This window comes from Colobus angolensis, unplaced genomic scaffold, assembly GCF_000951035.1.
Source record: "Colobus angolensis palliatus isolate OR3802 unplaced genomic scaffold, Cang.pa_1.0 Scaffold11, whole genome shotgun sequence".
NCBI lineage: Eukaryota > Metazoa > Chordata > Mammalia > Primates > Cercopithecidae > Colobus > Colobus angolensis.
In genome coordinates, this window is record NW_012112030.1 from 1,026,945 (window position 1) to 1,047,253 (window position 20,309).

Consider the following 20,309-nt stretch of genomic DNA (forward strand, 5'->3'; position numbering starts at 1 on the left):
CAGGAGTTGAACTGGAATTCTACAGGAGTTGAACTGGAATTCTACAGGAGTTGGAAAAGCCTTCTGTGATATTCCTCTGCTGGTGGAAAGTTTTGTGGTTTTCTCCTTCAGGTCCCGCCTGGGTGGGTATTGCCCCATGAGATAAAAGGTCTGGGTGATCCTGCACTGCTTCACCAAATAATCATCTGGATAATGATTTGTGCTCACCGTTTCCAGCTAGCACTGCTGCTTCTGTCATTTCTTCTTTAGTTATGTAGGTTAGCAAACGCCCCATAAGATCTTTAGCTTCTTAGGCCTTTCCCCTCCCTGCCGTCAAAAGGCCAGGTCCTCCCTGCCTGATTTGTGCCTATCAGGTCCTCACCTGCCTGAACATGCCACATCCCCATCTTCGGCCTGATTCTCATTCCCCTTAACTACAGGAGACAATTCTGAGGCCCAGTGGAAGTGTCTGCCATTGACAGATCACTTTCGGTTTTGAGATCTCATCACTCTGCAGCCTCATACGGCTCTGAACCCTCACGTTCACCGCACTCCCACTCTTGCCCCACTCCCACATAGTTTGGAGGGCTTTTCTCCGTGAGCAAGGTCCCAGAGAGACATCTTCCGGGCAGACCCCAGCTATTGCCAGATGTGCTCTACGATGAACATGCATTGGATGAATAAATGAGTGAATGAATGATAGGAAAAATGTGTTTGGAAGAATGGAAAAAAAAATTTGTCCCATATTAAAAATTCCCTGTCATATTCCAAGGAGGACAAATTCTTTTTTTTTTTTTTTGTGAGACGGAGTCTGGCTCTGTCACCCAGGCTGGAGTGCAGTGGCCGGATCTCAGCTCACTGCAAGCTCCGCCTCCCGGGTTTACGCCATTCTCCTGCCTCAGCCTCCCGAGTAGCTGGGACTACAGGTGCCCGCCACCTTGCCCGGCTAGTTTTTTGTATTTTTTAGTAGAGACGGGGTTTCACCATGTTAGCCAGGATGGTCTCGATCTCCTGACCTCGTGATCCGCCCGTCTCGGCCTCCCAAAGTGCTGGGATTACAAGCTTGAGCCCGTAATCCCAGCCAAGGAGGACAAATTCTAAGGAAAGACTTTTTTCTGAGCAGATGACCGGTGTAACGATATGACAGGAGCAGCCAGAAGACTCAAACTCGCCGACCCAACATAAGAGACGGGGGTGCTGGAGTTGGAGGCAGGACCCAGAAGGGTGAGGGCCAGTGCGATGGGAGGGGAACAGCATAGAGGAAATGGACTGACAGGTGTGGGGAGGGCCCACTGGGAGTTTTCATTAAGTGCCACTGTGAGGTTTGCAGCGTGACCTCTTTGTGTGCCTCTCCATGGAATTTTCAATAATGATTCCTTGAAAGTGTTCTGGATTTGCTCTTGGGGGACTGCTGAAGGACTGGGTTCTACTTCGAGATGAGCATGGGGAAGGAGCAGCGACTGATCTGGGTAACAAATGAGAGAGATTAGGGAAACAGGCAGACACCGTGGAAGGCAGAGGAGGAGAAGAGGAAGAAGAAAGAGAAGGGAAGGGGGAGAAAGAAGGAAGAGGGAGGAGGGATGAAAGAAACAGGAAGGAAGAAAGGGAGAACTTTTCAATAGGATGTTTTTTCTTTTTTTTTTTCCTTTTTTCAATAGGAATTTGAGCCTCTGTCCAGTGTGCCTGAGGCATCCAATTTAACAATAACTCAACCACATCTCATCTCTTTTAAATATTTCTGGGGCAAGAAAACTTAAGCCCATGTCACCTAAAAAAATAAGCAATCAGCTCTGAGGGTCTGAAAATTTGGGAAACATATCTTGGAAAACGTATCTAGAAGGTGATCGGGATGAGATGTGGAGTGGCACGTGTCTTTAATTTTATTTTATCATCCCCTTTGAACTGTGTGTCCTCAGATCTCCCAGTCCCTACAGGAATTTCCTTCAAGTTCCCTGCAAAGAGGATCTAGCCATTTCAGAGGCCTTTCCTCCAACTGGAAATGAGTGATTCCATTCCTCCATACTGATAAGTCATAGGCCTGGCTATTATTTATGAGTTTTATTTCTAAAACACAGCCTGTGCCTGTGCTTTAGGGCCATGAGCCACCATAAATAAGGAGCATTTCCAATAAATGATCCAAATCCATGTGACAGGCCACAAAATCAGCTTGGCACCCCAGCTTGGAGCAGCTCTGAGTCACAGTGTGTGCTTGGCCGAGACTTCTGGGAAAAGGGTCTCAGGAGAGCACCTCCCAGTGAGGGAACAAATGAAGGTTTGAGGCAAGGAGGGATGCCACAGCCTGGAGCTCCACTTTGGCTTCTGGATCCCTTTCATAAGCCAACACAGAGGGCCTCACCTGCCTGTGACAGAGACTACATGGCTGAAGAAATGGGGCAAATGGGCAGGTGTGGTGGCTCATGCCTGTAATCCCAGCACTTTGGGAGGCTGAGGAGGGCAGATCACTTGAGGCCAAGAGTTTGAGACCAGCCTGGCAAACATGGCAAAGCTCCGTCTCTATGAAAAATAAAAAAATCAGCTGGGCGTGGTGGTGCACATCTATAGTCTCAGTTACTCGGGAGGCTGAAGCACGAAAATTGCTTGAACTCAGGATGCAGAGGTTGCAGTGAGCTGAGATCAGGACACTGCACTCCAGCCTGGATGACAGCAAGGCTCTGTTTCAAAAAAAAAAAAGAAAAGAAAAGAAGAAAAGAAAAGAAAAGAAGGAAAGAAATGAAGAAATGGAGCAAGTGTTCCCAGAGGCCAGGTGGGATGGGGTGACGTCTGAAGGTCAGGAAGGACTGTCTGCATCTCAGGCCACTAGGCAGGATTCCTCGTAAGACAGACTTCTGGAGGAGTCTGAATTTGAACCCCATGAAAAAATGGTCCATCCTTGCGCTTTGAACAACTCCAAATAAAGTACCTTTAGACTCCATGGCTACGGGGATACGAAGGAGGGGAATCTAATGGAGAGAGGGTGAGGAGGTAGACAGGCAACCCTCGCTGTTATTCATGTGCCCCTAACATAGCACCTCCCCCGGCAAGCACCCCAGGTTGATTAGAGGCCATCTGGAAGTTTCACCTGCTTCCGACCTGTGGAACAGGATCCCAACAAAGAGGGCAGACTCCACTTCCGGTCAGAAAGGACAATCAGAGGGAATTGCTGTGCAGAGCCATTCTCACCATCAGCCCTTTTCTTTTAAGTGTTAATCCTCTGCTGCATCGTGTCATGAAAAAATATGAGTGCAAATGACCCAGCTGTAAACTGCCTAGGAAAACAATTAGTATGAAAGCCCAGCTTCATCCCAGGGGGCCAGCTCAGGACTGAAAGTCCCCAGAGCTCCATCCTAATCATATGGAAACAGCACGGCCAGGAGAGGATGCCAGCTGCAGGCTCTGAGTCTTGGAAAAGCAGCTCCTCCTGACTGGCGTCTTCGACAGCCCAGCTGGCAAATGCATAACGATGGCAGCAACACAGAACAAAAGGATGCCCAAGCAAAAGTGCTTGCTCTTCCCCTTACCTCTCCCTAAGGCAGGTCACGCCTTTGCAAACAGCAATGTTTGCTGACAGCACAACCATCTGGGCTGCCCTTCATTTGGGAATGGGGGACAGGTGGAGGGACTGTCCGGGTACCTGGTGTGATGCTGTTGCCTTGGTAGTGCCATGGGTAGGGTGGAAATCACCCTAGAAGTCAGCCAGCTGGGTGACAAGGCAGCCAGCTCATAGCCTGAGGGAGCTGAGAGCGCCTGACCTGGGGATCTGGAGGATGTACCTGAGCTACTCCTGCGGCCCCAGAGAGCTTCCTAGCACAGGGGGCCTATCCCGCAGAGTCAGGGAGGTAACTCTTGCACCTATGCAAAGGAGCATGAGACCTACTGTGCTGGCTAGCAGCCTAGGCCAGGGTGACAGCGCCCCCGGCACATTTCCTTTTAAGAAAAAAAGGGACCTAAACAGGAAGGCAATCCTGGTGGGGGGGGAGGGGAAGAGAGAGAGAGACAGAGAGACAGAGAGACAGAGACATATTCTGTTATGTGCCAATCATGAGAATCCTCCCATATCCAGCACCTACTATGTGCCAAGGACCATACAAGCACTTGACAATTTCCCTGAGATTTTTCTCCCTGTGGCAAGGACAGGAGCGAGGAGAGAGCAGGCAGGCGTGCCCCGTCCCTGATCACAGACACCCCTAACACCCCTGAGTCATCTGGCAAATGCACACACTGGTCCAGAACCCGAGGGAGGAGGCATACAGTCACTCCATCCTCAGCCCACCCCTCATGTCTTCCCAGAGGAAAATCACCCAGAGGAAATTCTCCCGTCTTTCCCACCATTATCTTCTCTCATTCGACAAATACCTATTGAGGATGATCATGTGCCAGGCACCAGGCACCAGGTGTGCAGTGGTGGACAATCCAATAAGCTCCCGCCGTGTGGAGCTCCCAGTCTAGACGGGTGAGGGAGACAACTGCAACCATTTTAGACAGCGGTGGGGGTTGAAGGAATATGTAGTGATATGAGAAGCAGAAGGAAAGGGCAATGGGAAGGCTGTTTTGGTCAGAGTGGTCAGGAAAGGCCTCTGAGGAGGTGACCTCTAAGCTGAGACCTGCAGGGTAAGGAGGAGCCAGCCCCAGGGTCTGAGGAGAACTGCAGGGGGAGACATCAGCCTGGGCAAAGTCCTCATGGAGAACCCCCAAGGCTGTGCAAGGAATTGGCCGGTCCACACAACTGGAGCATCCTGAGCCTGGTGGAAGTGCTGGGAGGGGGAATTGGAGAGGAAGGCTGGAGAGTCAGTGTGGGGCTCTGTGAGCCACAGGAAGTACAATGGGAAGCTATTATAGGTTTCTGAACAGGGGAAGGATGTGATGAAATTAAATTTTTAAAAAATCACAGAAAGTGAACTGTGGGGGGGGGAGTGTGGCGGGGAGACAGAAGTGAAAGCAGAGAGACAAACTGAGTGTGTCGTTGTCCAGGCACAAACCAGTCAATGTGAGGATGAAACTTGTGAAAAGTGGTCAGAACTGGAATATGTTTGAAGGTAGAATGAACAATACTTACCAGCAGAAGGGATCCTAGGGGTGAGAGAGAGAGAGCTCCAGGGAGTGAGAGTGCCAGGGAGAGACGGAAAGACAGAGCCAGGATGGCACTTGGACTTGGAAGTGAGCATTTGGGTGGCTGGTGGTGCCATCTCCTGAGATGGGAAGAATCGGTGAAAGGCACCAGCTTTGGAGGAAAAATTATGTGTTCAGAGGTGGACACATTAAATTCTTGGCTCCTGTGCTTCTCCTTGGCCCCTGTGATACTGTCCCCCAAAACCCAAAACCCCCAAACCCCGACTCATGACCCAAGGCCATTAGAACATTGTATGAACTGAGAATCATCCTTTGAAGTATCCAGCCAGCTTGGAGGAGTCAGCACCTCAAGCAAGTCTAAGCCTCAGTGTCAAGGTTGGACTGGGTGATTTCCCAGGTCCTTCCTGCTTCTGGTCTTCTGTGCTCTACAATATGATTCATGAGGCTTTGACAGAAGAATAGAGGGGGACCCTGGGCTGGAAGTCAGAAGACCTTTCTGTCCTAGAGTTCCCAGATAAGGGAATTTATCTTTCTGAGCCTCAGGGTCCTGATTCATAAAATGATACTTTCCTTGGAAAGCACCAAGCATAGCGTAAGGGCTCAAAGATTTGCTCTTATGATGATGGCACAGCAAGGTGCTCCATCAGAGATTTGCACATTTGTTTCTACTTCTTTAGTAAAAGAGATGCTAGCAAGTTAGCTAAAAATCCCCTACAGAGCCCTCTTAGAAGGTTGGGGGGCACATTTTGGCATCACTTGGGGTGGTGGGGTCCCTGGGAATCACCGAGGGCCAGGGAGGTGAAACAGGCAATCGTAGGATCTGTGGCATTTTGAAGAATGAAGGTGGCAAGCTGTGTGCTCCCAGGGTGGGTTCTCAGGGAGAGCAGGGGCCTTTGCTATGGGTCTGGGTGTCAGGTGGCATCCTGGAGATGAGGGTGGAGGTAACATATGTGTCCTAGAAACAAGAAACCCTGACAGCTGCAGCCCCTAGACTGAGCCCACCCTAAAGAAGAAGAGTGTCTTCCCTGGAAGAGCCCATGCTGTCCAGGCCTGGAGTAAGGAGGGGCCACCTCAGCAGCAGTCCAGCCTCTCCCATCAGAGGGGTGTGGCCAGTGTCCAGCAGCAATATTCTGTAGCAGTGAGACCCAAGGAGCGAAGGGCAGGTTCTACCCAGGAATCTCTGTTTAACTTCGGATGTTGGCCTGACCCCTCTACCACTCAGGATTGCAGCAAGAAACAATTCCCCTTGGATGGTTCAAAGGAAGCGACTCTAACGAAGCCCTTACTCACAGCAGTGAAGAGATGAGGAGAGGAAATGGCTTGGCTGATGCCTAGAAAGAACCAAGAGGGAGAATTCATCCTGCAAGAGCTGCAGTTACAAAGAGATGCATTTTCTCCAGAGATGTGGGAGGATCAGGGAGAGGCAGAGGAAAACACTCCAGTTCCCTAGTGAGTTGGAGAGGGGATCTGGGGAGAAAAGGTACAAACGAAGGAGGAGGACCACAGCCCGCCCTTCTCTTCTGGATGCTTTAGTCCCTGGGCTCCTAGAAAATCCAAAGAGAGGGAGAGGAAGAGGAAGATACTGGACTTCTTGCTAACAGGAGAGATGAGTGCTCCAAGGACTTAGTAGGGAAATGAGAGACGTGTTCATGGTCACAGCTCATGTTTGGGAAGGAATTATTACCAGTTACACTAAGTGTTCTAAACAGCGGGATTAATGACCGTAGTCTTATATGACTGGTAGGGGTGCTCCACATACTTGGGCTATAACCGTACTCACATCGTTTTATTAGTAGTCACAGACTCCTGCCATCCTCTCTCTTTCCCAGGCAACATTTAGAATAATTTAAGCCAACACTATGGAAGGGCCCCCCAACAAGCACAGAATCCCCCCTGGTCACACCCTGGGAGGTTCTTTCTCCCCCACAGGCTGAGGCCACCCAGAGAGCCAGGAGCCCCAGAGAACCAGGATCCCGGTGCAAAGCAGGAAGAGAATACAAGCCAGCAGACCCAACTTTCAGGCCAGATTGTAAATGACCAGCACTGTGGTGTCCCCCCTAGAAAGGTATAGGCCCCATCCCCCTCTCCCGCTGACACCGGCCAGGCCCACCCATGTCCTGTGCTGGACTCTGTCCCTGATCAGGCTCCACTGAAGAGAGCAGATCCCCCATCCCAGAGCACTGCATCCAGTAAAGCCAACACTTTCACCCCATGCCCCAAAAACAAACACTATCCACATTTAGAAAATCAGATTTATATATACCCCAAATATTCTTCTTCAAAGAATGTTTGGTGCCCCGGCAGTCATTTGTAGCTGTGATACCGACTTTTCCCCCGTCCTGTTCCTTTCCTCCTGCTCTCCTCTCCTCAGTAAGAATATATTGCCTTTTGCTAGAGTAGCTTAGAACTGGAGGAAAAGTTTAGACTCAAAACTTCCCGGGAGGGGCCAGGCACGCCGGCGCATACCAGTAGTCCCGGCATTTTGGGAGACTGAGGCAGGAGAATCACTTGAGCCCAGGAGTTCAAGACCAGCCTGGGAAACAAAATGAGATCCCCTTCTCTACAAAAAGTTAAAAAAAAATTTAGCCAGATGCCATGGCACACACCAGGAGTCCTAGCTACTCAGGAGGCTGAGGTGGGCGGATCCCTTGAGCCCAGGAGTTCAAGGCTGTTGTGAGCTAGGATCAGGCCACTGCAGCCCAGTCTGGGCAACAGAGCGAGACCCTGTCTATTTTTGAAAAAAGAGAGAGAGATTCCTGGTGGCCTTTCACATTTTTAAAAAATTTCTTTCTTTTTTAAAACTTATAAGCACGCAGGACCCCAAAGCCTGGGGAGCTCCGCTGTCCCTGTGCATGTAAGACAGACGGCTGCACTCACAGCTTGCCTCCCTGCTGTCTTCCCTGCCTGGGGCATCTGACCCCCGTGGTTGTCCCCATCCCCAGAAACACTCCACCTCTCGTCATTCACATCTGTGAGCGCACTGCATTTTAAATCTTCTGGAGCCTTTGTGGTGTTTCCTTTTGCTCTCCCAACAAATTTAAACTTTTCTGGGGAACAAGGACAGCTACATATTAAAAGGCAGTAGAGTGTCATGGTTTTAGCAAGGACAATGAGGCCAGACTCACCACTTATCAGTGCCATGACCTTGGGCCTCTCATTTTCTGCTCTGTGTCTTCAGTCTTCCTGTCTCTAAATGGGAGTGTTAAGATTACCTACCCGACTGGGACTGTTTTAAGGATTAAACATACAGATATATGGAAAGTGCTTAGAACAATGTTTGGTTCGGGGTAAGCAGTATGTGTGTGTATGTGTGTGTGTGCGCACGCACGTGCATGCATGTGTGTGTGTGTGTATGTGTGTGTGCGCGTGCACGCGTGCGCACGTGTGTGCATGTGTGTGGGCAAGTGTGTATGTGTGTGAGATATAGGGTAAGCAGGGTGTGCATCAACACACACTCATGCACACTAACTGTATGCTTCGATCAAGTTTCTAAACCTCTTCAGCCTTCTCATAAGTAAAATGAAAGAAATGACTCATTCCCAATGTTATTGTCATAATATGGGACAAAGTACGCAAACCAGTGTTGGTATGAGGTGGGCACTCAACGGATCTCAGGGCCTTTCCCCATCCCTCCTTTCACTCCCGTCCCTGGCCCCACTTCAGGAGCATCTGGGGCAGTGACAGTCAGGAGTGGGCTATCAGCAATGTCTAAGCAGCTCCCAAGCACAGCCATTTTCATAAAAACCTTGACTTGACTAATACTTTTTTTCAAACACCTACAATGAGCGCAACCCTGTGACCTGGAGAGACTGGATGGCAAGGGAGGGATGAAGTGCACCAGCCAGCACTCTGCACAGAGTTTCGAAAGAAAAGACAAGGAGGAAAAGGAGGCAGAAAGCCAAAAGCATTTTGAGTATTCAGTCCAGAAGCCTGCCATCAGCCATGCCTCCTCCATCCTGCCTCCTATTGGAAGAATTCTCCAAAGCTAGAGTACAGACAGGCCCCCTTTCCAGGCCAAGCCTGACCACTGCCTACGTTGTTACGCTAAGATCCTATAGTTTTCCTTCTCCCAGATGTATGGCTCAAAGGCATAATACACCCCTGCATCCTGACCCGAGGAGGAAGCACACCTTGCACCAGTCAGCTCCATTGCCTTCTTGCCTCCCGCCCTATCCTCCCAACATGCTGCAGCCTGTCCTGTTTGCTGTATGTCCAGAGGCCCAGTGACCTGCCCAGATTTTGCCTGCTTCCTCCCCCAGGACTTGGATCCTTTCTCTACAGCCACCACCTGTATCCCCTCCTGGAGTGAACGGATCACTGGGGACTAAGAGACCTTGTCCCACCCGTCCACTGGAATCCTACCCCCGCAGCACTCAAAATCCAATACTGATGCTTGCTGAAGCCTCCTTCCCACCACCCTGGGGTTCGGCTCAGTCCTGCTTCACCAGTGCTGTGTTGCCTCCAGATTCCAGCATGCCTTGCATCTAAGCTCCTGACTATTGTTATGGCAGCCAGGGGGACAATCACTGTGTTTATCTGCCACTGCTGCTAGTGGTAGATATCATTCTCAAGGAAATTAACAAATCTTGCCTTCTGTGATATATATTTGTAGCAAGAATGGACCTCAGATAGGCCTGACACCTCAGCCTCTTGAAGGATGCTCCCAGGAAACTGGTCTTCCATTACTCAGCCCTGTGGGAAACACTTGGGTACTTATTGGGGTTATTGACACCAGCTGTTTGCACCTGGTGAGCAAAGCGCATACTCACAGCCTCCTCAACTATCAAGAGATCTGGGGCAGGAAGCCAAGCGGGTGTTAAACCCAGCGTGAGAATGGTAAAGGAAGTCTTAAGCCTGGCAGACTTCTCATTCCATTAGGTGGCATTATCCATAGCTTTATGTCCGCATGGAGCCTGAGGGAACCCTGTAACCGTATCTTTGCCTGTGGGGATACTGCTGGGACCTACTCTGTGGGACCATCTCTGTTAGTGTGGGTATTCTTTGCCTTTAAGGAAACTTTGAGTTTCCTGATACCCTTGGTGCCTCTTTCAGTCACTATCCCATTGTGTCAACTTTGCACTGGCCTTATTCATCTCAATAAGATCACACATCCTTCTGTAGGAAGACAGAGTTGAAATAAGGAATACATAAATGTTCACTGTAGCCTCTACCGTGGCTGAAAAGATACCTAGCCTTATGGGCATTCCTTGAAAAATGTCTTTTTGCATGCATGAATGAAGACAGAGACATATTTCACCAATGACTGCATTGACAAATGGGCCAGGCACTATGCAGGAAATAAAAATAAGTGAAAGACAGGGTCACTGTTCTCAAGAGCCTTGCAGCCTGTTGGGAACAAGCAGCAGAGACCTTTCCTGCTTACAGAATGGCCATGTCCTTTCACACATTTTCCAAGTTCTTCCTAATTAGGCTGATTCTAGCCAGTGAGCTGTGAGCAAACGGGATGAATGATGATGCTTGGAGGCTGAAGCATTTAACAGCCCCAGTCAATGCTCCAGCTGTCTTTTCTTGACATGGTGTCCACGGCAGCCCCCATCAGTGTAGGTCCCTGAGCAACTGTGTGCAGCAAAGATCCCTGCCTGATCGCACTAGATACATGGGCTGAACAAGAAGACAGATGACTTTACAGATGCAACCAAGATTTCAAGATGAATTTGTAACCCCAGCAGAGTCTAGTCTATTCTAACACTGGGAAGACACATATATGTGAAATGGGATAAGATCAGATAGTACCTGATCAGCATCCAATGAGTAGTGTGGATAAGACGCTCCAAGCTTAGCCTTGAACTGCAGGGTTTGCCTTTACTGTTCCATCTTCCTAAGGGTTCTCCTTCCAGATCCTTTTGTGGGTGGCTCCCTCCTGCCATCCAGGTCTCAGCTATAAAGTTACCACCTTGAAACGCCTTTCCTGACCAACTCCTCCAGAGTGCACCGCCCCAGACCACTGTCTGTCTCATCACACCTTCCTCACGTTCTGTGGAATGGCCCTGCTCGCTGTCCATCTTTCCCTTGCCACAGTGAAAGCAAAATGAAAGCAGGGACCTTGTCGCTTGTCACTGCTGTGTTTTCAGAACTGTGCCTGGCACAGAGCAAGCACTCCGTCGACAGCTGGCGGATGAACCCCGAAACAGAGGGTATGTGCCGGGGGAGTCTGGAAGTGGGAGGATGACCACCGACGGCTGAGAGGCCAGAAGAGGATTTACAAAGGAGGAGCCCTCAAGAAGCCCCTTCAAGGAGGGTCACTGAGGTCATTCTGGCAGTCACAGCAGCATGAGCAAGGCTGGGGTGGGGCCACACGGGGAGGCTAGGGTGACCGTGAGCTGAGTGGGTCAGCTGGGGTGAAGGACCACGGTGGGAAGAAAGTAGCTGAGAGCTTGAAATGCTAACTATAGCTGCTCTAGGGCCAAGGGAAGCTGTCTGAGGGTGCTGACTGGGAGCAATGTCCCCAAACCCACTGTTCAGGAAAGGTTGACTGGATGGGGATTTCCAAGCTAGAAGCCCACTGAAAGAGGCTGAGGACAATGGCATAGGCGTTAGGCTGTGAAAACCGTCCAGACACGTGATGACCAGAGGACAGGAGGAATATGATGAAGGAAGGATCAGTAAACCTTCGTCCAAAAAAGTTCCCCAATACCCACTGCCACACAGTTGGGGGATGGGAGGAGAAGGAGCCAGGTCTAGAGTTCAAAGCTTCTTTCCACTGGATTCTCAAATTCAGTGGTCCCTCTCTGGGCCCTCTGGGGTACCCAGTCTAAGGTAGACAAGAGCAACGCCCCAGAACAAGGCTCACTGGGGTTCCTGATGGAGACCCAACACACCACTTCAGTACAGATGGTGAGAAACTGGCATCAAAGTCACACAAAAGAGATTCACATTTTAGAGGTGGAATCTGAGTCTGAACTTTAGTAAAGTGAGGGTATAATACTTCCCTTCCTGGCCATGCAGGTTTTGTGAAGATGAAATGGAGTTACAAATTTTATTTTAAGCTTAAAAATACTTTATGAGTATCACTCTCAGAGAGAACAAAATGTACTTGTTAGGATTTTATCTCCTTTCCAGGGCACAGACTTTTTTATGGAGTCCTGGACACTGATTTAACAGCCCAGGGTAGCCGCTTTGGTCTGGGCAAGGAGGGTGTGTCGGTAGAAAGAGTGACCATAGTTTCATGATGTGAAAGCTGTGTTACAGCCCATTTTATTTGTGGCTTTAAACAGAAGAGTTAAGGCCCTACCTCGCACATGGGGAGTACTCACTAAATACTTATTAACGAGTTTTCTATTGTTGCCCACTCAATTTCTCTTTCATCTTTATCACTATCTAGAGCAATGCAAGAAGAGATAACGTAACACAAATGAACAGCAAGAAGAAAGGTCGACATCACCACTGACTTCCTGGACCTCTTTTTCCTACTTCCTGCCCATACACTCAGCAATGTCCTTTCAATTGGCTCTCCTACCTCTCCCTATTCTGTCACATCCTATTTCCCTGCTAAGTAATTTTGCAGACAGCTCCCGTCATGCCACGCTCTTAAAAAAATCCTCAGTGGTGCTAGATCAGGACCACATGGAGTGAGTAGGGGACATTCATTTCAGGACCACGTGGAGTGAGTAGGGGACATTCATTTCAGGACCACGTGGAGTGAGTAGGGGACATTTATTTCTACTCCTGATGTTTCCTCCATGCGGTGGGAGTGTGATTAGTTGTAATGTCTCAGCTTGTCTTCCCCCAGCTCAACCATCTCTCCTCTTGGGTGAGAGGAGGAGTAGCAGCTTATCTCATTGTTGAGTCTGGAAGAGGACGCTGGCATTCCTTGCCTAGCCTCTTTTTCTGCCCCTACTTGGAGGGGAGCTAAGGGCCTGCAGGAAGCAGGTGTTCTTCTAGGTCCCTCCAAGTTCTAAGTTCACAGGGCTGGCCCATCCACCGCTGCCTGCCATGGAGAGAGAATGTCTTTTTGGCTCTTCTCCTAAGCTACTACCTCCCATGTAGCCTTTCTCAGTTTTACAGCTGATATTTTGGCCTTGTCTACACTTGCCTTGATCTAATTTCTCAGCTGGTTCGGTAATCAGGCCAGGAAGATGGTACTGTTTTTTGCTGAATGTCCCTGGGAACTCCAGCAAACACTTTTCCATTATCTATGAAAAAAATCGGAGTCCGCAGCCTGGCATTTTAGATTTCCCATCAAAAAGCAAAACAAAACAAGAAAACACGAGCTGGTTAACTCCGTTGGCCCAGTTTCCCACTCCATCATGCCCTGGATGTGCCCTGGACCTAGAGCCCCGGCACCGGGCTCCCCTGGCGTCCTGCGCGTGCTTCATGCTTTCTTTCTCCCATACGCTGAGCTCAGCTCCTGCTCCGCTGGTATTTAGCTCGACCAAGACTCTCCCAACCACCCAAGTGGCTCATTTGCCACTTTCCTGCATGCCTTTCCTGACCCCCTGATCACTCCCTTCAGTGCTGTATTTCTCGCTTGGTTTCCTTTGCCAGCAATCTCCCTCTCCTCCTGCCCGTCCCCTCCTCCCTATATGCGCGCCTGTCTGACTCTCACTTATCTCCGAGCTCTCCAGTTAAATGCCTCTCCCTCCAAAGCCTCCTGAGTCCCCAGGAGCGTTGGATGCTCTTCCAAAGTGCTTCCATAGAATCCTGTCTATCATTAAATATGCTGAATTAAAATTCTCTGCTTATTTTTCTCGAGAAGCTTATGAAGAAACACAGATAACACTCATAAATATGCACATTCCTGGAAACAGCAGAGCTGCCCCTGAGGATGCTAAGCTGCCGATAGCAACACAGAAGCCAAAGCAAAGTGCTCGCCACGGGTAGTGTTACAGTAGAGGCCAAGCAGGGGAAAGGCACAGAGAGAGCAACTTTCTGGAATTCTCCAGTCATCAGGAGACGGCTCTTGAGGAGGTGGTTATCCTATCAAGCGTCCGTGAATTAAAGACATCATACATACCATCAATGCAACCTCCCTATGAGGTTAACAAGAAGTTGGGACTCCTCGTCCCTAGAGTCAGAGAGGGAAATCCCTACATTCAGAGAGGGAAGGGATGAATCCAGGCCACCCAGAATACATACAATGGGACAGGGTCTCGACTGTCAGCCTCCCCCATCCAATAAGCACAAATGCCAAATGCCAAAACGTGGTGCTTGGGCAACAGCGGCGTACAGCTCAAATGACACGTCTGAATATGGAGGCCATTGCATTTTTCTCACTGGTTTGAAGCTTGGGAAGTCTGATATGCCTCTTTGAAGTCTACTCAGTGCCCGGGGAATGTGTGGATTTTCTGGGGCCTCTGACAATACGGGGATAGATAAGACCAATAAGACCCTCTTGGGCTCAAGTATCAAGAGGCTTTCCTCAACTTTATAGATGCTGCTGGGAAAATGAGAGCTAAAGCTCTGTACTTTTTAACAGGAAGTCTGCCTTGCTTTGAGGTTAGGCTAAAAAGAACAGACCCTGTGGTTTATCCTTAGGGGACAGTGAGTGTCCTGTCACATGAGGCAATCAACACAAGCCAGAGGACTTGATCGAGAATGTTACAGGAAGGATTCCCGCCTTTAGAGAAAGCCCTTTGGCAGCCCTGCAAATACACATACATTGTACTTCCCCATTCCTCTAATTAAAATTCACTGTACAAAGCGTCCTGTCCCTGTCCCATTTCTTTTTTAATTTTGGGTCATTATCACCAAAAGCCTTGCACACATTGACTTAAAGAGGGCCTAGGACAGCCAGAAGATTCGGTGACACAGTACCAATTTTGGTGAGCCAGTTGGCCACAGCACCATAGATCTCGTCCAGGACGAGGATGACCACGAGGTTGATGATGACTGCTGTTGCTGTCACTGTCACCCGGACATTGGAGCGTGTAGCCTTATTGAGAGACAGAGCGGCTGCTGTTGTTATTCGATACACAATCACCCCAAAGACGATTGAGAACGTCAGGGCAATCTGTTTGGGGGAAAACAGAGAAAAGTACACATCAGCAGGCAATTATTGAGCATCTACTATTTGCTCTGCCAACAGGACCATTTGCTGTTATCAGATATTATTAATCTGGAGTCTTTTGGTGGGTAACAAGGGAATCTTTTGGTGGGTAACAAGGGATTCTAGATATTATTAGTCTGGAATATTTGGCTGGGTAACAAACTTTTAGGCAGAGTTCTGAGGGGAGGTGCATTTTCCAGGGGAGGATGTCTTAATTTTTGTCAGAATCGAAATGATTTATCACACACACACACAATAAGGATGAACACGCTGGACCCTGTGGAGTGTTCAACACACATGATGCAATTTCTTTCGTGAGGGAGCTTTTGATCTTCTATGGAAATGACATGAACTCCTTTTAAACAAACCATAGTAAATAATGCCCAAGAATGTATTAAATGCTAGATGAAGAGTATTATTGCTGAAGGAACTCCAAGTACATGGGAGCAAGTAAATTTGGGTGGCCAGGGAATAGTCTGTGGAGACAGTGAGATTTAAAACGGAGTTTTCATGAGAAGAAATAGAAAGCCACTGAAGGTACCTGAGCTGAGAAGGGATGAGTTACAACTTGATAAGTAGAGGCAAGAAGGCTGCTCAAAGGAGAAAAGAGGGAATACATCAGGAGTGAGATTTTAGGAATCTCAGTCCTCAGGATGAACAAAATATCACTGTAAGGTTTCTCTACTGGGTGACTTGAAATGGAGGACTCAGATTCCTCATTTGGTTCAGAAATGTCTAGCTGCTGTGCTCCAAAAGGAGGGTTATAGCCACGTGACCCCTAAGGGTCTCCTCATTTCCTCTCTCTAGAACCTAAGAATAATAAGGCACTCGCTTAGACCTAGATCTGCCCAACAGCCCCTCTTTCTTCTTCTGTCCCCATGTCCCCTCCTGTCCCCATCACAACCAAGGAAGGATCATTTCCAGGAAGAACAAGGATGCTATGAGAAGAAAGTGCCCTGAGTAAGCCTCTTAGAGGAAACAGAAGAAAGAGAGACAACTGCTAGGTGCATGCCCCGCTCAGAGCAAATTCTAACCTGCTTCAGTCAAGACTTCTTCAGGAAAGAAGTCTTCCTTCTTAGGACTCTTTCTGTAAAGGAAACTGTTCAGGTCCTATTTCCTCTGCAGGACAGAGAATGGGCACTGGCTATGAAGAACTAAATAGAAAACATGGGGAGAGAACATGGCAGGTGGAAGGCTCCCCTGAAAAAATAAGCTGTGCTGGACTACACACACACACACACGCGCACACACACACGGAGCGGGGCAGAAAGGAGGCGGTGAGAGGAGGGGAGGAGAGGCACAGGAGGAAAGGGGAGGGGAGGTGGGGGCCTCTGGCTTGGGCAGTGCTTTGCAAGCAGTGTGAATGACACTCCAGTGGCTTGCCAATGGGTTGCAGATGTGTCCAGGTATGGATGTTTTCAGACCTCTGGTGGGTACCTGGGGTGTGCTGGTGGCAGACTCAGCTCTTTATCCTGGTGGGCTTCAAAAACTACCAGTAATTGCCCTATGGGCCGTGTTGTGAAAAAGCAGCCCCTGGTAACGAAGGCAGAAAGGTAGCGTTCTCTGGGTAGAGGAAGGCTGTGTGTTTGGGTGTGTGTGGGTGTGGGGAGAGGAGAGGTTGGATGGGAAAAACACTCTGCGTGAGGCCCCTCTTCTGCTGCAGGGTGGGGGTGGGGAGCGGCAGAAACACCAGCCTCCAGGACTAAGTAGGGACTACTACCGTGTAACTGGGAAAACCTGGACATGACATCACCCCTCTCCAACAATGTGGACATTTTCACTTTCCATTCCTCTGGGATTGTCACTGCCAGACAGTAACGGCCTAGAAAATGTGGTGTGAGATTCTTTTCCCCAAAAATCACTTTTGCAGTGAAGACCAGTGATGAAAGTATTGATGAGGCTGGAGAGGTGAGGGTATTGAGGAGTGAGTGAATGTGTGTGTGTGTGTGTGTGTGTGTGTGTGTGTGTGTGTATTTGGGGTTGGGATTGGGAGATGGACTAGGGGAAAAAAACAATGGCAAAAACATCCGTTGTTTAGGGTCTTATGGGAGGGACATGGAGGAAGGTGTGGGGAGAAGATCAGCTTCTATTCTTCTCTAAGAGGCCCAGCTGCTAAACTAGAGAAGGAACACTCTTTGCTACTCAAAATATTGTCCAAGGACCAGCTGCATCAGCTGGAAGCTTGATTGAAATGCAGAATCTCAAGCACAACCCCAGACCTATTGACCTGGAACCTGCATTTTAACATAATTCTTTTTCAGATTCAAGGAGCACTGTTCTACTTACCTAGGAAAGCCTTCTTTCCCACCCTCCCTTCCTCCCCAGCCCCACTCCCGGCACACTTCACTCAGCTCTCTGATTCTTTGCAGGTTTACCTTCTCTGGTCTTGATTTCCTATCCCACTATAGAAATCAAGCTCTGAACCTCTCGTTTGGTGTTTCCCAGAGCATTTCAAGATTCACAGAGCTTTCAAGTTGCAGGAACTTGCAAAGCACCAACCCAGCCACGTGACCATTTTGCAGATGAAGAAACAGGCATGGAAAAGTGATTTGCTGAAGTCCACAAGCTGTGGACTACAACCCTACTGTTCTGGATCATGGTAGAAATTTTAAAATCTTAGCATTTAGGAATCATCTATGTACAGTCTTTAGTCTCATACATAAGGAAACTGAAGCCCAAGAGGCAACAATGTGATTGATCCAAGGTCTGGAGGGCATATGGTAGAGCTGAGATGTTAATGGTGATAACATCATCAATACCAGCTGAACTATTTGTGCCTTCTAGATGTCTTTATTCGATGCATATATTCACTAGCACTGATTCTTTTAACTGCCATGCAAGATATGCCTTTAATACACGAGATTTAATGATGATTTAGGATTTGAACCCTGCTCCATGGTTCCAAAGTCTACAATCCCATCCTGACATTAGAACCCAGGTTTTCCCAGCACTAAATCCAGTATTATTTCCACCACTTGTGGTTACATTATTTATTTACCTTTTCTTTTTTTGTTGTTTGAGATAGAGTTTCACTCTTGTTGCCCAGGCTGGAGTGCAATGGCGTGATCTTGCAACCTCTGCCTCCCAGGTTCAAGCAATTCTCCGGCCTCAGCGTCCCAAGTAGCTGGAATTACAGGCATTTGCCACCACACCTGGCTAATTTTGTATTTTTAGTAGAGATGGGGTTTCGCCATGTTGGTCAGGCTGGTCTCCAACTCTCTACCTCAGGTGATCTGCCTGCCTCGGCCTCCCAAAGTGCTGGGGTTAGAGGCGTGAGCCACCGTGCCCAGCCCACATGATTGATTTTGTTTATTAAGTTCAATACATATTTTCTGGTTGCTTATTGTGCAAACCACAGCACTGGGTATATTCCATGTTTGTGATCTGTCTCTTCCAACTAGGTCAAAAGGAGGTTTGTCTTGTACCACATTCTGTGCCTCGAGCCACTTCATAACAGTGCCTCCTGCAGAACCGGTTTGGTAAAGATTCGCTGGTCAGTAGCTCTAGGGGATCTGGCTGCCCTGCACATGGTCATTTTATTATGGTTCCTGTTGCTTTTGGTGTTTTAACATCACAACTTTACTTCTGGGGCATAAACAAAATGCAACATAAGCCAGGCTACAGAGTCCAGAGTCCTATTGACACCAAGAGAGAGACAGGAAAGAGAGGGGGCCTCTTCATCGCCCTCCAGAACTTGCATTCTGAAGCAAAGTTGAGAAAATCATTGCACACATACAACAAGGATGAGCCTAGTAGCAGCTGGATGCAGTCACAGGCCTCTGTTCACGAGCTTCTGGTATGTTCTCAGCAGAGAGCAGGGGGATTAGTCAGAGAAAACTCCACAGAAAAACGTTTTGGGACAGTTTCCTGTGGGAAAGACTGAGAGGAAAGAATAAGAAGGAAGAACTTTCCAGAAAAGGGAAGAGGAGCAAGCAGCAATGCACAAGGCACAAGTAACCTCTGCTGATCCCCAGCATGGCACACAATAGTAGCTCCAGTGTAAAAATACAGGCGTGCGCACACACTAGCAACTTCATCATCCACATAGTGCGCTGCCTGTGATATCCACCTAGTTTATTTACCCATTCAGTCATTCATAAAATGTGTCTTAAGCTCCTCCTTGTGCCAGTCTCACGTCTAGGTCCCAGTAGGAAAAGGAAGCAGAAAGCACTACCTTCACACAGTGGATCTTCTAGTGGGAAAACACAGACAATAAACTAAGAAATAGGTAAAATACGTAGTACCTTCAGCATGAGAAATACTGTGGAGACAAAGAAGGCAAAGAGGGTACAGAGATCAGTTGCAATTTAAAATAGGGTGGTTGGGAAAGAGATGGGTGAGGAAGTGACCTTTTACCAAAGACCTAAAGGAAGGATTTAAGGGAAGTGAGCAAGGGGACAGGTGGAGTGGGAGACGGGTGGGCAGCCAGGAGGGGGCCCTGTAATGTGTGGATGTTGGCTTCCACACCTCAGGAGATGGGAAGGCACCAGAGAGTTTTGAGCACAGGAGGGATGTGAGTTGGCTTAGGTTTTAAAAATGAGCATGCTGATGATCCATCAGGGGCAGTGTGCAAATAAGGCAGATCAGGGAAGGGGCTATGATGAGAATCCAGGCTGTGGAGGAGGATTTCTGATGGTGGACTCCCAATGTCCAAGTGTAAGAAAATGACTATCTGGGGCATAGGAGGAAAGCTCAGGCACCTAGCTCTAGAGGAGGGACGTTGCCTCTGACAACCCCCTCCCTTACAAGAAGAAAACAGGAGTGCCCATCCAAAAAGGAAATTTTAGCTGGACACACTGGATTGGTGGAGAGAGAGAGAAAGTCCGTCTTTGTCCATGCTGGCCTCTAACACAAGGAGGCAGATGAAATAGCACTGGGGCATTTCTTTGCTCTCATCACCCCATGAAAAGCATTCCCAACTGACTTTGTAGATTGGCATGTCTGAAACCTTCCTAATGCCCATGGTCCTGGCATCTTCTGCCTTGGTTTAAGCACAGGCGTGAAGAAAGGAATGAGATGAGAGATATAGTAGGTGTCTATGGCTTACCCTCACTTCACCACAGAAAACTACTTGTTTCTAAGCACCACCCTGAGCCCTTCATCTCATGCTCCACACCTTCTTCTAGGGTAATGCCAAGTCCTTTTTCTTTAGAAAACATCAGGGTGAACAGCAACTTACAGAATGGGAGAAAATGTTTGCAATCTACCCATCTGACAAAGGGCTAATATCCAGAATCTACAAAGAACTTAAACAAAT

At 48.6% G+C, this 20,309-nt stretch overlaps 1 protein-coding gene across 1 annotated transcript in view; it reads right to left on the reverse strand.

Annotated features, from left to right (window-relative positions):
• ANO2 (anoctamin 2, calcium activated chloride channel) overlaps window positions 1–20,309 on the reverse strand; it is a 372,967-nt gene that overhangs the window by 59,172 nt on the left and 293,486 nt on the right. Inside the window, exon 16 of the mRNA XM_011955293.1 lies at window positions 14,821–15,016. Coding sequence (XP_011810683.1) covers window positions 14,821–15,016 — 196 coding nt within the window. The remainder of the gene's footprint in view (window positions 1–14,820; window positions 15,017–20,309) is intronic.